Raw genomic sequence first — 14229 nt, forward strand, 5'->3', positions numbered from 1 at the left:
ACTAACTCAGTGGCGCGACAGCCCATTAAGAGGGCCAAGGCCGACTGTGCCCATCTCAGTTTTCTTGACCTTTGGGCTCTGGGGTGCAGGAGCATATGTTCCGGTCAGGTGGTCAGCCGAACGCGGAACCCCCAATGTTAGTTCCCAAGCATGCTTGGTACTCATTTTATCGACCCACTGAAGGGATGAAAGGCTGAGTCGGCCTTGCCCGGCCCAAGGATCGAACCAAGGACCTGTGGCACGACAGCGCGAAGCGCTACCGCTCAGCCACCGGGCGTCAATTAGCACTAAAGAAAACCCAAATAAGGAAAGAGAGTTCTAAGTAACAGAAATATATTAATACACAAATAACTTTCGGCAAAATGAATCTTAATTATAACATTTACGAATCCATTTATAATCAATCCTCATCAGTGGCGTGTCAACTTTTTTTTGACTGGAGGGGCGAGCCTATGCAAAGTCATAAAATTTGCTCGACTTAATATTTTAAAATTAGTTGTATAATTTTAATATTGTAAATCAAAATGGTTCTTATTTTAAATCCGAAACATTTAATCGCATTTATATTTGTAATAGTTGCATAAATTATTTCCGTTATATATATGTTTTACATTTGAAAAAAAAAAACAAATTCGCATTTTATTGTTAAATTCATAGGTGAACTCCGATACAAATTTTTATTCACATGAGCAAGAAAATGTATCGTTACTAACTGAAAATTAAAACTTTTTTTTACTACAAATAATAAGGGTTAAAGAAAGAGTTAAGGAATATAGAGTAATTAATAATAAGAGTTACAGAAAAATGGTGATGAGATCATTGAATATTTATGTCCACATTGAGTCTCGGGAAGTGAAAGGAAAGTCGAAGAATATGTGAAGATATTTTTGTCCAAAAAATAGAATCAATTAAAAATTTTTCTTTAAAATGATGGACTTACCTGTATGTACTTGCATATGAGCAATTAGCTGCAAATTACTGTAAAATACAGCTGAACATTTCGAACAAAACTTCTTCTTAACTGGGACGAACACTGATGAGGTTGAATGATTGAGTTTATTTATGGATAAATGCTGAGTCTCGAATGGCCTCCAGATTTCAGTCTTTCCTCTGTTTTCTACATTCTCACTGGACAAATTGTATTTAGCCGTAGTGAAATCTGAGTGACTCCAAAAATAATTTTGATAAGCATTTTGAAAAGTCTGATGGTACATCTTGTATATTAAATTGTTCTTGAATGTTCAATCATACATTCAATTGATGCTAGATAAATTTCATAAAAATTTCTGAATTTTCTTAAATAATGATTCAAATATACGAAACAGTTGCTTGCGAATAGAATATTATGTTTTTAATTTTCGTTATTTTCTAGAAAAAAACGCCCCTGAAAGTACAATTAAAAAAGGGAGGGAAAAAATTATAAAAGAATGGTTGAGACGATAAGATTTTAAGTGGGTATTGATTAGAACTATGAGAAGAGTGTTATCAGCTTCAACAATAGTTGTGTTTGCTCAAAGCAGATATTTCTTTATGGGGGTTTAACAGTGAATGAGTTGTAAGGGTGCAAAGATAAGTTTCTTCAGATCATTCAAGTTTAAGTGGTGGCAGAAAATTCAATTGTTTTTAGAGAAAGTATTTGAGTTTGAAGTTCGATTGCAATATAAAAACCGTTATGATGGGGAAAAATGAACAAAATAAAGATATTATGCGCAAATTTTGTTAACTTGCGTATGCGGAATTCTTTTATAAAGAAATATAATGAATTGTATTTTTTCTAAAAACTTTATTTAAAGCTGACTGAATAAACAATCAGGAGATAAACATTTTATTTACACTCTTAAACTTTACTAATCTTATAAATCACTGCTGTCGGTAAAGCCGCTTTAATTTTATGTTTTTAAGTTTCAATAGCTAAATTAAAAATAACTAAAAAATATTTACTTTACAAAACCACTTAATTTCATTATTTAAACCATTCTTTTAAAAAGTATTTTAAAGTTACTTTTTCAAATTGAAAAAAATTTTACCAGAAATTCTTATTCGGATGAAAAGAGATGAACTAAAGTATTTCGTAATGACAGTCTTCAATATATACATTTAGAATCCTAATATGGACACTTTAGGAGTAACACAAAGTGAGATAAAACCACACGCTGACGAATAACTATTTGAATGTAAATAAAAACTATTAACAGATTATACTTTCTTCCCATTATCTTATTAGATTCCAAAGAATTCCACTTTGAAAAAGATGTTTGTGGAAATCAAAAGATGCTGCGAAGGGGCAATTGATGGTTGTAGTTCATTTACGTAGCACTAGAGCTGCACAATGGGCTATTGGCGACGGTCACATCCCTCAGGATGATCCGAAGACATGCCATCACAATTTTGATCCTCTGCAGAGGGGATGGCACCCCTGCTTCAGCAGCCCAACGACCTGCACGCGAAGTCGAGCACTTTACGGTAGCACAGTTTAACGAGGACCCATACCGCACACCCTCGGACCCTACGCAGACTGATCCAAGTGGTTACCCATCTGCACACTGACCGCAGGGCAATAGAAGGAAAAGACCAAAATAATAAACAAGTTCCCGTACTAAAGCCCCACTCATCCATCATGCATCGTAGTTCATCGCTAAAGTGCATCACTTCTCCACAGTATTGCTTGCACATTCACTGCTTAGGAAATTATACAGGTTCAGCATTTAGGCATTTTCAAAAATCAACTGCCTTGGCCTTGGCCTTGTTTAAGGTGCTATCCAAACGAAGAAATTAAATTTTAAAAGAAAATAAATCGGAAACACCAAAAGATACAGAATAGTAATATGTATTCTGCTATTTCATCAATTATTGATTAAAACTATGAATAATCATAAAATTATCTATAATATTATTGTAAGCTATCATTTAACTTTACTGGCACTATGCACAAGCAGACGCAGTTGAAAATATGTAACAAAAAAATAAATCAATTAGTAAAAACTACACCAATTACGATACAAGACTTCTATAGGATAACATTTAATGGATTTATTATGGTGCACTTTTTTATTAACTTATTTAACTAAGTTTAATTCAATGTAATTTATAAGTCTACGTTTATCACATTGCTAAGTAGGCTTAATAAAAATTCAATGATAGTCGAATATTCTTATTTTCAGAAAGAAAAAAAAAGGATTTTTATAATAATTTACTACATGCAACAATTTCAAAAAATTCATCCTTGTAAGTATCGCAATTTAAAAATTTACTTTATAGGGTAAAATAATCTTAAAGAAAAGTAATTATCCGTGACATTAAATATACAAACAGAGATGCCAACTTACTCCGGACAGCGGATAAATATTATCGAGTGGTAGTCTTTTAATGTGTGATTCTTGGTCTAGTCAATTCTATTCTCAGAGTTTTTACTCACCACTACTTTTAAATAATTCAAAAGATTACACGGAACTTCAATGGCGTGTTGAGTCTTTTAAAAAATTAGCAAAATTGACCGAAGATATGCAAATTTTAGTTTGTACTTCTCTACCGTTTTTTAAAATATTTTGTCCAATCCGGAGCAGTCAGCATCTCCGTACAAACATTTGGGAACTCAGCTGCTAAAAAAAAATCGGTCAAAACCAACAAATAATTGATTTATAATTACTTTTTGTTATATTTTCTATATACAAAGAAATTTATAAACAATCTAGATAATAAATTATTCTTGATTATAATTTTCGATATATAAAAGAATAAACAATCTCAATAAAAAGAAAAAATCTATAAAGAAATAGTTATTTGAAATTTGTATATGTACAGAGAGGATTTCTTAAATTGTATATAATTAATCTTTAAAATAATAAAAGGTACTAAAAAAACTTTCAAATTAAACCATAATTTTTAGAGAAAATTAATTAGCACTAACTAACTAACTAACTCAGTGGCGCGACAGCCCATTAAGAGGGCCAAGGCCGACTGTGCCCATCTCAGTTTTCTTGACCTTTGGGCTCTGGGGTGCAGGAGCATATGTTCCGGTCAGGTGGTCAGCCGAACGCGGAACCCCCAATGTTAGTTCCCAAGCATGCTTGGTACTCATTTTATCGACCCACTGAAGGGATGAAAGGCTGAGTCGGCCTTGCCCGGCCCAAGGATCGAACCAAGGACCTGTGGCACGACAGCGCGAAGCGCTACCGCTCAGCCACCGGGCGTCAATTAGCACTAAAGAAAACCCAAATAAGGAAAGAGAGTTCTAAGTAACAGAAATATATTAATACACAAATAACTTTCGGCAAAATGAATCTTAATTATAACATTTACGAATCCATTTATAATCAATCCTCATCAGTGGCGTGTCAACTTTTTTTTGACTGGAGGGGCGAGCCTATGCAAAGTCATAAAATTTGCTCGACTTAATATTTTAAAATTAGTTGTATAATTTTAATATTGTAAATCAAAATGGTTCTTATTTTAAATCCGAAACATTTAATCGCATTTATATTTGTAATAGTTGCATAAATTATTTCCGTTGTTTATGACGACTGTGATTTAACTATTACATTCGCACCTACAAATTAGTTAACAAAAAAATTTTTTTTATCAATCGGGAACAAATTGAAAAGAAAAAAAGTACATTAAAATTTAAAAATATTAATTAATTAATTTTATATATATATATAAACGTCGTTGTACAGCTGACCCTACTTTCGGGTTTATGACTACTAAAGTTCAACTCCGTAGCCTTGTAATTTTAACCAATCCAGAAGACAAGGAAACTCCTGGATCAGTACCCCCAGAGGTATTGATTTGTTGTGGGAACATGGAGGACTTTGTGACTCGACAGATTTAACGCGCATCAGTCACCATTTACTACACGGGGTGTTAATTAATGAATTATGTAATTTCTACTCCTTTGAATTTGTTAATGCTGAGCAATACATTTTATAGATACATTTTATCATAATGACATAAAATGGCTTTTTGCTCCTCAAAAACACATTGAATCAAGAATAATTTGTGATTTATTTTTTGATTCTGACATAGAAGATTTGAATTTAATCGTGAATATAAATTTTCAGAATACAAAAAAAGGAGACTTAACTTCATCATTTTAGTTTAGTTTTAATGACAAAGCACAAGGTCAAAAAAATTAAAACAAATAGAGGGCGTAAAAGAGATTGATTTCTCAAATTGAATCTTATTTTAAAATGACTTTGAATTTTAACAAGTCTTGTGATTTCTCTGGTTTATTCTAAGGTAAAAATTACTTTAAAAATAAAGGAAAAATATAATACACAAAGTAAAATATNTATATATATATATATATATGTAACTAACTTCCAGGGTGCCATATTTAAATAAGTTTCTTATTTACAGAAGTATAATCTAAACACATCGTTAATTGTGAAATTATAATCAAACTTTCATTGTATAATTCAGGTTACATGGTTATTTTATTTTTCTTTTACTAAACAATGTAATATTATTTTTCGAATTATAGGTATTCGAAACAAAATTGGATAACTGGATAGCGAAGGAGATTAATGAAATTTTAAAAAATCTTTTGAAAAACCAAATGATATTGCGAAATTATGTTATATACTTTTAAAATATTTAAAAAATTTCAAGTATAAATTGATTGAAATATATTTAAGGAATTTAAATTATTCTAACAAAATATAGAGAAAACAATTAACAAAAATATTATTTACATAAACAACGTAAAAGCTAAAATCCAATAAAAATGAATTCTAAAAAAATTGTTACAATTAAACAAAAACTAAATCTTAAAAATTTGTTATACTATTAAAAATTATTACATAGTTTTTAGTATGATTTATTATTTTATTAATAAGAATTAAGAATTACGGGTTACAAAATTAATCACAAAAATGAACAAAAATTCCCATTTAGCTTAAAAGTGTTTGAAAAATAAATTATTACACAGAAAATTAAAATCAAAAGAAAAAAATATTTTTAAAAATAACTAACAAAAAATCAAAGTAAACTACGAAGTTTGAAAATTAAAAATGTGAGGAAAATGCATTTCAATATTACATGACTAAATATAGAAAGTAAATCAAGTCAGACAAAAATCGTAATTACTAAGTATACTGACAAAAAATGTATTAAATTATGTCTGACGCACAAAAAAAAAAGGAAAAAATTAAAAGATTACTGAACAACCTTAGAATCGTCAGCCTTGCGTATAACTAAAAAATGCAAATCGCAAACATGAGAAGACTCTAACTGCTCTGACTAAATTGTTGGGACCATTTTTTTCCAGATTGTGGCTATCCCATTGTTTTAAGGGTCAAGAATCTGCATACGTTGAGAGAAAAATGTTTATTCAAAGCAAGTACATTTTCGTGAAATTTCTTGACTCTTTATATCGTCTACTCTTACACTACACTAATTATTTCGCATACTTAAAAGTTAGGCTCTCGAACCATTCGAATTGAGTCCTGCGAAAATCCAATTGTTTGATCTAAGAGGGTTCGTTTTGTTTATTTATTTGCGCTAATACATTGTTTGATTTTGCTACAAAATAGAAAGCCATAGCCTTTTGCTCGTTCACGTACATAAATAATGCAAATGGAGATTATTTAAAGTACTGCACAGGATCACAAATTAAAAGTGCGTGAGCGTGCGAGATTTTACGCGAAAGTGCTAAACCATTCTAATAACGAAATAACGTTTACTTTTGAACCAAATAACAATTTGTGTTTGGCACGGTTTAGCTGTTTCCGTACATGTTCTGTAAATTTTTACATTTAACTGACCAATTATAGAATGTGAAAAGGCAATAGCTTTCTTTTATCACTTTTATAGTAAAAAAATGTGATGCAAAAGAAAAACTAATTATAAATCACTACTAAATGGATATTCAATTATTTCAATAATTCTTTATAAAATTGAACAATGTTTTAAACTTTCTTTTTTTTTTTTAAGAATTGGGTGTCAATGTCGACTATGAATTTTTGTTTGCTTCTTCGAAATGAACTATTGTTACAATTAATAATTTTAGTTGAGATTCCTCAAATTTGTCAGGAAATCGCATGAACAATTGGAACTTAAATCGAGGATTTTCCATTTTAAGAAATCCAGAAAATTATTAGAAGAGAAATTTACACAGAATGTATTAATTATAAAATTGATGATGGCTCCTGTTTTTACTTTGCCCAGGGACTTCTTTTTTCTCTTTCATTCGAAATCTTAAAATGAATTATAATTTTTTTCTTCTTTGATGCATACTTCTATGTTCATTTTTGCTTATTTTTAGCTTTCCGAAATTACTTTTTAAGAAATAACTTGTTTTTTGTACATAAATTTTAAAAAAATTTACTAAAATTAATTTTTAATGGAATAAAATATTATATTTTTATTATTTCACGTAAACTAAACGAAAAATTATTTATAGAACTTCTGAAATTAGATTTTTCAGATTGCATTTGAAAACTGATGATAAAAAAAATCCATGCGACGTGCGCTATTTATGTTAATTTATGATAAAAACAACAATCTTAACTCCAAAAGAGTTCTATTGATATTGTCTATCAAAGAAATTTTTTTTAAAAAGGAGCTGTTAAAGATATAGACCATCAAATAAAACAAAAATATTTTGATTCAGTTTATTATTATTATCCGGTAAACAGAAAGCCAGACATGATGGAATTAATAGATCAGACACTCAAAATTGTTCAAAGGTTTTATATCATCGAAAAATGGATTTAATGTAAAATTAAGACTTTGATGAAAGTATAGCTTTGTCTATATATAATATAGTTACCATATGACGTATGACATGAATTGATATAGCAAAATCAAAAAAGAATAATAACATTTGGAGCTGATTTAATTCATAAAGTTATTACTTATTATTTTTTAACTTAATTTTTCAGACAAATTTAATAAATATCTGTATTGTTATATTGATTTTAAATCTGCTCTTAGCTTATATTTATCTTGAATCTGGTTAATATATTGTTATAAAAAATGAAATCACTTATTGGTTTCAAATCGAAAATTTTTATCACGTGTTATAGAAATTGGATGAAATTTTAGGGTTTTTATGTATCACATATGCTCTCCTTTTAAAAGGTCACTATTAAAAAATATTCAGCAGTTATATCTTTAACGTCGAGGTAAAAATAAAGTTGCATTACTCCAGTGCGTACAGGGTCCTAAAAATATGGCCATATTTTAAAAAATATTCATTTTTGAATATTATGCCTATTGGAACTTCTGATCAGAATGACATGTAAAAATATATATATTCACGACGTCATGCAATTATATATGACTAAACAATCATGACACGGAACTATTTATTTATTTATTTATTATTGCTATATATATATATATATTTTTTTTTTTTTGAAATTCCAAATCAAATATACTAAAGAAAAACGCCATACAACTTTTTTCCTAAATAAAAAACTCTTTTTAATGGCTTAACAATGAATTTTATTTGTTTCAGATTTTTAAAGAGAAAAATAAAATAAAATGAAAAATGTGGAAAAATAAATACAATTTACACAGTTTTATATGTAGTGTTTTTCTTATCTTGTTCCAGTTTAATTTATCTGGATTTAAATCGAAATTGTCATGTTTAAAACGGAAAATAAAAATACTCAATTGATAAAGAGAAATATTCACATTTTTAAGAAATGATAAATTACAATAGTGTTGATCGGATTAATTTTTATTCTCTATCAACAGCATTTTACTTTATTTTTATATCCGTCGTTGAACAGCCGACCCAATTTTGGGTTTACGACTGCTAATGTTCAACTCATTGTAATTTTGAAACAATCCAAAAGACAAGGAAACCCCTAGATCAGTACCCCCGGAGCATCCGGGGGTACTGATCTAGGGACAAATCATACCTCCGGGGAGGCATGATTTGTCATGGGAACATGGAGGGCTTTGGGACTCGACAATTTTAACTTGCATCTGTCAGAATTTACAGCCTGCGGGGATCGAACCCAAGAACTTTTGGAGATGGTCCAGTGCCCTACCAACCAGGCTGTCCCGGCCTATCAACAGCATTTATAATATCAGCGTTAAAATTTTCAAAAATTAATACTTTTAATTCAGGTAAATTATTCAGGAAAAAAGCTTTCACCAAGTTAATTGGCACAATGTTAATTAACGCAATTTGACCATCCTATAAAATTAAAATTTTTAAAAAAATTACGCTAATTTTTTCCTTCCATTGTTACGGAAACAAATTGCTCCATTCTTAAAAATACGTTTTTCGTTTAATTAGAGTTTTATACAATACAATAAAATATTTACTAATATATAATGCTTTTTTTTTAAAAATAATTATTTTGACATTTTTATTGTTAAAAATGTAAATGGTAGTCAATTTTTTGTATTAAGATAAAAATTATCATTATTTATGCAAATTATTGTTGGTGTATAAAGGTTTTTTTTAATGTTTTATTTCACATAAGAGAGAGAGAGAGTAAATGTGTAACGGATTTGGTGATTTAGTTCTGCTCTACGTAATCATATAATATACATAATCATATATAATGGTTATCATATAAGACAAAAATAAAATGGTAAATTTAAAAAATTAGAAAAAGGAAAAAAAAAACCTTGCGGAGCTGATATAACGCCTTCTCAATCGTGGAATTTTCCTGTTTTTAGAATTAACAGTTTTCCGGTCATTTTTATTTATTTATTTTAAGTATATTAAACTGCAATCACTTTTGTGCAATGAAAGCAAAAGACTTGAAATTAATTTCAATAACATAAAGACAATGAAGTTCTTAAGAAACCAATATTAAAATGTACCTCCTAAAAGTCGAAAGAATGATCGAAAATACAAAAACAAATTTTGTATTTCAACGTACTTTATTTATTATTTTTTTATTGACTGGGATATTTTTAAAAAAAAGTAAAGGTTGAATTTCATTTTTGAATAAAAACAAAGTTGTTGAAAAGCAAAAAGAATTCAAAATGTAATTTTACAATTAAAATAAATAAATTCGTAATATAAACTAATAACAATAAACGGTAAAATAATGACCTAATTTACTACATAAATGAATTTGATATACGAACATAATAAAAACATTTATTTCACGAACAACTATATAAAAAAATTCTAACAGTACATAAATACATAATTATTAAACCATCAAATAATTTAATGAAATGAAAACGTTTGCTTACCTCCTTCGAAATTTATTTTATGTTTTCTTGTTATTCAACGAGAAGCTTCATTAAGAATTGGTATTATTGATGAATGGCACGATTTATGTTTAAAAAAAAAACTGTTGCAAATAACTTATCAAACTGATGTAAAAAAAAAACAACAACAACCAAATAATTTAAAACAATTAAACAAAATATGCTTTAATTTAAAATCGATAACTTAAATGATGTAATTAAATGAACTAAAAGATAAAATTTTAACAGAGAGCGTTTATTAATGTTAGTCTGAGAAAAGTTCATCACAAAATGACCAGAGAAAATGTCAACAAGAGTCTTCCCCAGTTCAGATCCCTTAAAAGCTTAAAACATCTGTTTTCACAGAAAATCTAGATAATTGCTTGTTTGAGACAATTTATAAAGAAATATCCAAATAAGATATGGTTCTGTGGATATCTGACGTCTTAAAAAGAGGACAAAGAAGCAAAGGGCCATAAAAATAAAAATTAACGAAGCAAAAGTACTTTTTCCCATAGTGTAAAGTGAAGTGACTGTTTTTGAGGAGTCAAATAACTGTCTTTGTGGGGAGCTTGGCCACCAGAATTATATGCCAATGTGGGCCGAAAGGAAATTGTTGAAAGTCAAGAGATGCTTTGAAACCACTTTTTATCAGGATGCATTTTATTACTCTTTCCAGAGAAGGGTAAAAGAGATGAAATTATTTTAGATTGCTGAATCTTTGATATATTTTTCATACAATGCGTTTTTTAAGATGTATTTTGTTTTAAAAATTGTTTTTTTTTCCTTCGTTTAATTATATAGAAAGTTATAATAAAAAAGTGTTTGTCTTAAAAAAAACTAAGTTTTCCATTTTGAAAAACAGTTTTTTTTCCCTAAAATTACAAATTTAACTTAATTTTATTTTCACGAATGTTTAAATTTCAGAAGGGACAAAGCACATTATTTGCCTTTCAATTAAATTTCGGAGGAAAATAAAATTTTTGATTTCGAAATAAGCTTTAAAGTTGAAAAAAATTGTGCTTTTTTTCTGAAGTTACCAATTTAACTTGAGTTCATTTTTACGGATGTCAAAATTTTAAAAGGGGCTAAGCACAATATTCGCCCCCTCAATTAAATTTCAGAAAAAAAGAATTTAAAAAAAAAAACCTTAAAGTTGAAATTTTCTTTCTAAAATTACCAATTTAACTTAATTTTCACGAATGGCTAAATTTCAGAAGGGGTGAAGCACGTTATTCACCCCCTCAACTTAAATTCACAGTAAAATGAAGTTTTTGATTTCGAAAATATTTTTTAAGTAGAAAAAGGAATGGTTCTTTTTTTCTAAAGTCATCAATTTAACTTGACATTATTTTCACGAATGGCTAAATTTCAGAAGGGACGAAACGCATAATTCGCCTTTTTATTAAATCTGAGAGGAAAATGAAATTTTTGATTTAGAAATTAGCTTAAAGTAGAAAAAAATGGTGCTTTTTTTTCTAAAGTTACCAATTTAACTAAACTTTATTCTTACGAATGTCTAAATTTACAGAAGAAAATATTTTTTTTTCAAACAAAAACTTTAAAGTTGAAAGAAGTTCTTTTTTTTCCTAAAATTACCAACTTATTTTATTTTCACTAATGGCTAAATTTCAGAATCAGTGAAGTACATTATTCGCCCCCCTCCCCCTAGTTAAATTCACAGTAAAATAAAGTTTTGATTTCGAAAATAGTTTTTAAGTAGAAAAAGGAATAGTTCTTTTTTTCTCAAGTTATCAATTTAACTTGACATTATTTTCACGAATGGCTAAATTTCAGAAGGGGCGAAGTACATTATTCACCCTTCAATTAAATTTAAGAAGTAAATAAAGTTTTTTAATTAGAGAATCACTTTAAAGTTGAAAAAAAAAGTTTTTTTTGCTCTCAGTTTACAAATTTAAATTGACCTTATTTTTGTGAATGTCTAAATTTCGGAAGGGGCGAAAAGCATTATTCGCCCTTTTATTAAATTTCAGAAGAAAATTTTTGAAAAATAGCTTAAAAATTTTCTTTTTGAAAAATAGCTTAAAAATTGGAGAAAAAAAAGGAAGTATTTTTTTCCCTAAAATTACTAATTTTACTTCTTGCCTTCATAATTATTATGACCTCTTATTTTAATTTCAGAAGAAAATGAAGTTTTCTACTTGGAAAATAGCTTCAAAGTTCAATTAAAAAGTTGTTTTTTTTAATTTTATTTTTTTACTATTTTTTTAATCGGAATTTTGCTTGACTTTATTTTCTCGAATGTTTAAATTTCTGGAGGGGCGAAACATATTGCTTGCCCCCTCACTAAAATTTCAGAGGGGACAACTGCCTCCCCCCCAGCTGGCACGCCACTGCTATTGTCCTAGTACGTGAAAATCCGATCATTAGATCAAAAGTGTGTTTCATATGGCTTAATTAGGAATTCAATCCAGAAAATTTGACAGCTCACTGCATCACAAAGGAGCAGAAAAATAACAAAGAAACAATTCAACAATTTAGATAAAGTGAACAAAAAGGAACAAACAATAAACATTTGAATCAATAAACATTTCAACAATATAAAATTTTAAACATTAACATGAAAAAGGTAAAGTTAATGACAATTCATGAGAGTTCTTGCGTCCCAATACAATTTAGTGACATTCCCACTTTTCCGGGAGCTCTTATCTAGTCCCTAGCGCAACAAGAGGTGATCAGAGTTTAATACACCTGTGTCACAAATTGGGCATGTTTTGCTGGAAAGAATTTTTATGTTATATAAATGTTCTGATAAGCAATCGTGGCCTGTTTTAAGCCTAAAATGGGTTACTGCTTCTTTACGGGGTTGGTAGCAGAGAAATTTCCAATTGTCTTGAATATTTTCCCTTTTGATTTTATAGTTAAATCATAATTATTTTTTAAGAGTATCAGATCTATCTTGTATCTGAGATCCATCGGTATATACATGTAGCCAGTCGCTTTCCGGGTATTTTTCGCAGATCATTTGCAACGCATTTGCCCTCAGCTCTGCCTCGACAGTGTCTTTTTTCCATAAGTTCCCTACAGTCAAGTTGTTTTCGATGTCTACATATTCAAGTGGGTTGATAATTTTATATGTGCTTTCAGTAGGAATGTTAGCATCGAGATCTTGAAGTGTGTTTTGACATATTTCTACTGGTGAAACTTGAGTTTTGAGAGTTCTGGGTTCCTGATTTAGAATCCACTCTGATCTGTGTGAGGTCAACATTTTGATGTAACTTCCGACTGCCTGCCTTTGAATTTCGATGTTGATGGGAGGGTTGGAAGTATACAGTTGCATTGCTGTGACTGGGGTAGTTTTTACTGCTCCAACAATAACCCTAAAGACTTTATTTTGCGCCTTTTCTAGTTCGTCAATATTACTCTTTGCTGCAGAAATCAAGGCCTCATTACCATATTTGATTATGGGTTTCACATATGTGTTATACGTTGTATTCAGGGTTGCTTGATTGCATCCCCATTTGGCTCCTGCAAGTCTTTTCATCTTCTGCCTTCCATTTTTTCTGCAGTGACTTTCACGTGATCGGTGAAGTTTAAGTTGTTATCTAGTGTTACGCCTAGATATTTTGTACAATCACTCCTATATTTAATGTAGCATTATCTATCTTCAATTCAAAATCTATCTTAATTTTTCGGAGGGAAAAGAAATGATACATAGTTTTGTTCTTATTTATAAGCATATTATTATCAATGCACCAAGTTTGAAGTATTTTCAATGTTTCATTCATGGTGCTCTCGAGGAAATGTTTCCGATCGTGATATTTTCTGAGTTAGTTGCCTCGATCCAAATGACTAGATCATCGGCAAACATGGAGACATTTACCCCGGGAATTTCTTTTAAAATTGTTATGAGATCATTGATATATATGTTGAAGAGAGAGCAACTGCTCCTTGAGGTAAGCCAATTTTACTTTGCCGGAATCGAGATTCCGTGTCATTCCATATGGTTCTTACCCATCTTTGGATTAAAAATCTTCTTACCCAGCTCCACATATTTCCTCTTATTCCGATTTTATCAAGCTTGCAAGGTAGCTTTTTTCTCCA

The 14229-nt window shown here is 29.5% G+C and overlaps 2 protein-coding genes across 2 annotated transcripts in view; both read right to left on the reverse strand.

The window, feature by feature from the left end:
• LOC107451868 (zinc finger protein 41) overlaps positions 1-1478 on the reverse strand; it is a 14296-nt gene extending 12818 nt beyond the window's left edge. The window contains exon 1 of the mRNA XM_016068135.3: positions 941-1478. Coding sequence (XP_015923621.1) covers positions 941-1214 — 274 coding nt within the window. The 5' untranslated portion in view covers positions 1215-1478. The remainder of the gene's footprint in view (positions 1-940) is intronic.
• Positions 1479-13057: 11579 nt separating this feature from the next.
• On the reverse strand, positions 13058-13669 carry LOC107451647 (uncharacterized). Its single transcript, XM_016067844.2, has one exon. The coding sequence runs from the start codon at positions 13667-13669 to the stop codon at positions 13058-13060; it is 612 nt and encodes a 203-aa protein (XP_015923330.2).
• Positions 13670-14229: the final 560 nt, after the last annotated feature.

Source organism: Parasteatoda tepidariorum, chromosome X1, assembly GCF_043381705.1.
Source record: "Parasteatoda tepidariorum isolate YZ-2023 chromosome X1, CAS_Ptep_4.0, whole genome shotgun sequence".
NCBI lineage: Eukaryota > Metazoa > Arthropoda > Arachnida > Araneae > Theridiidae > Parasteatoda > Parasteatoda tepidariorum.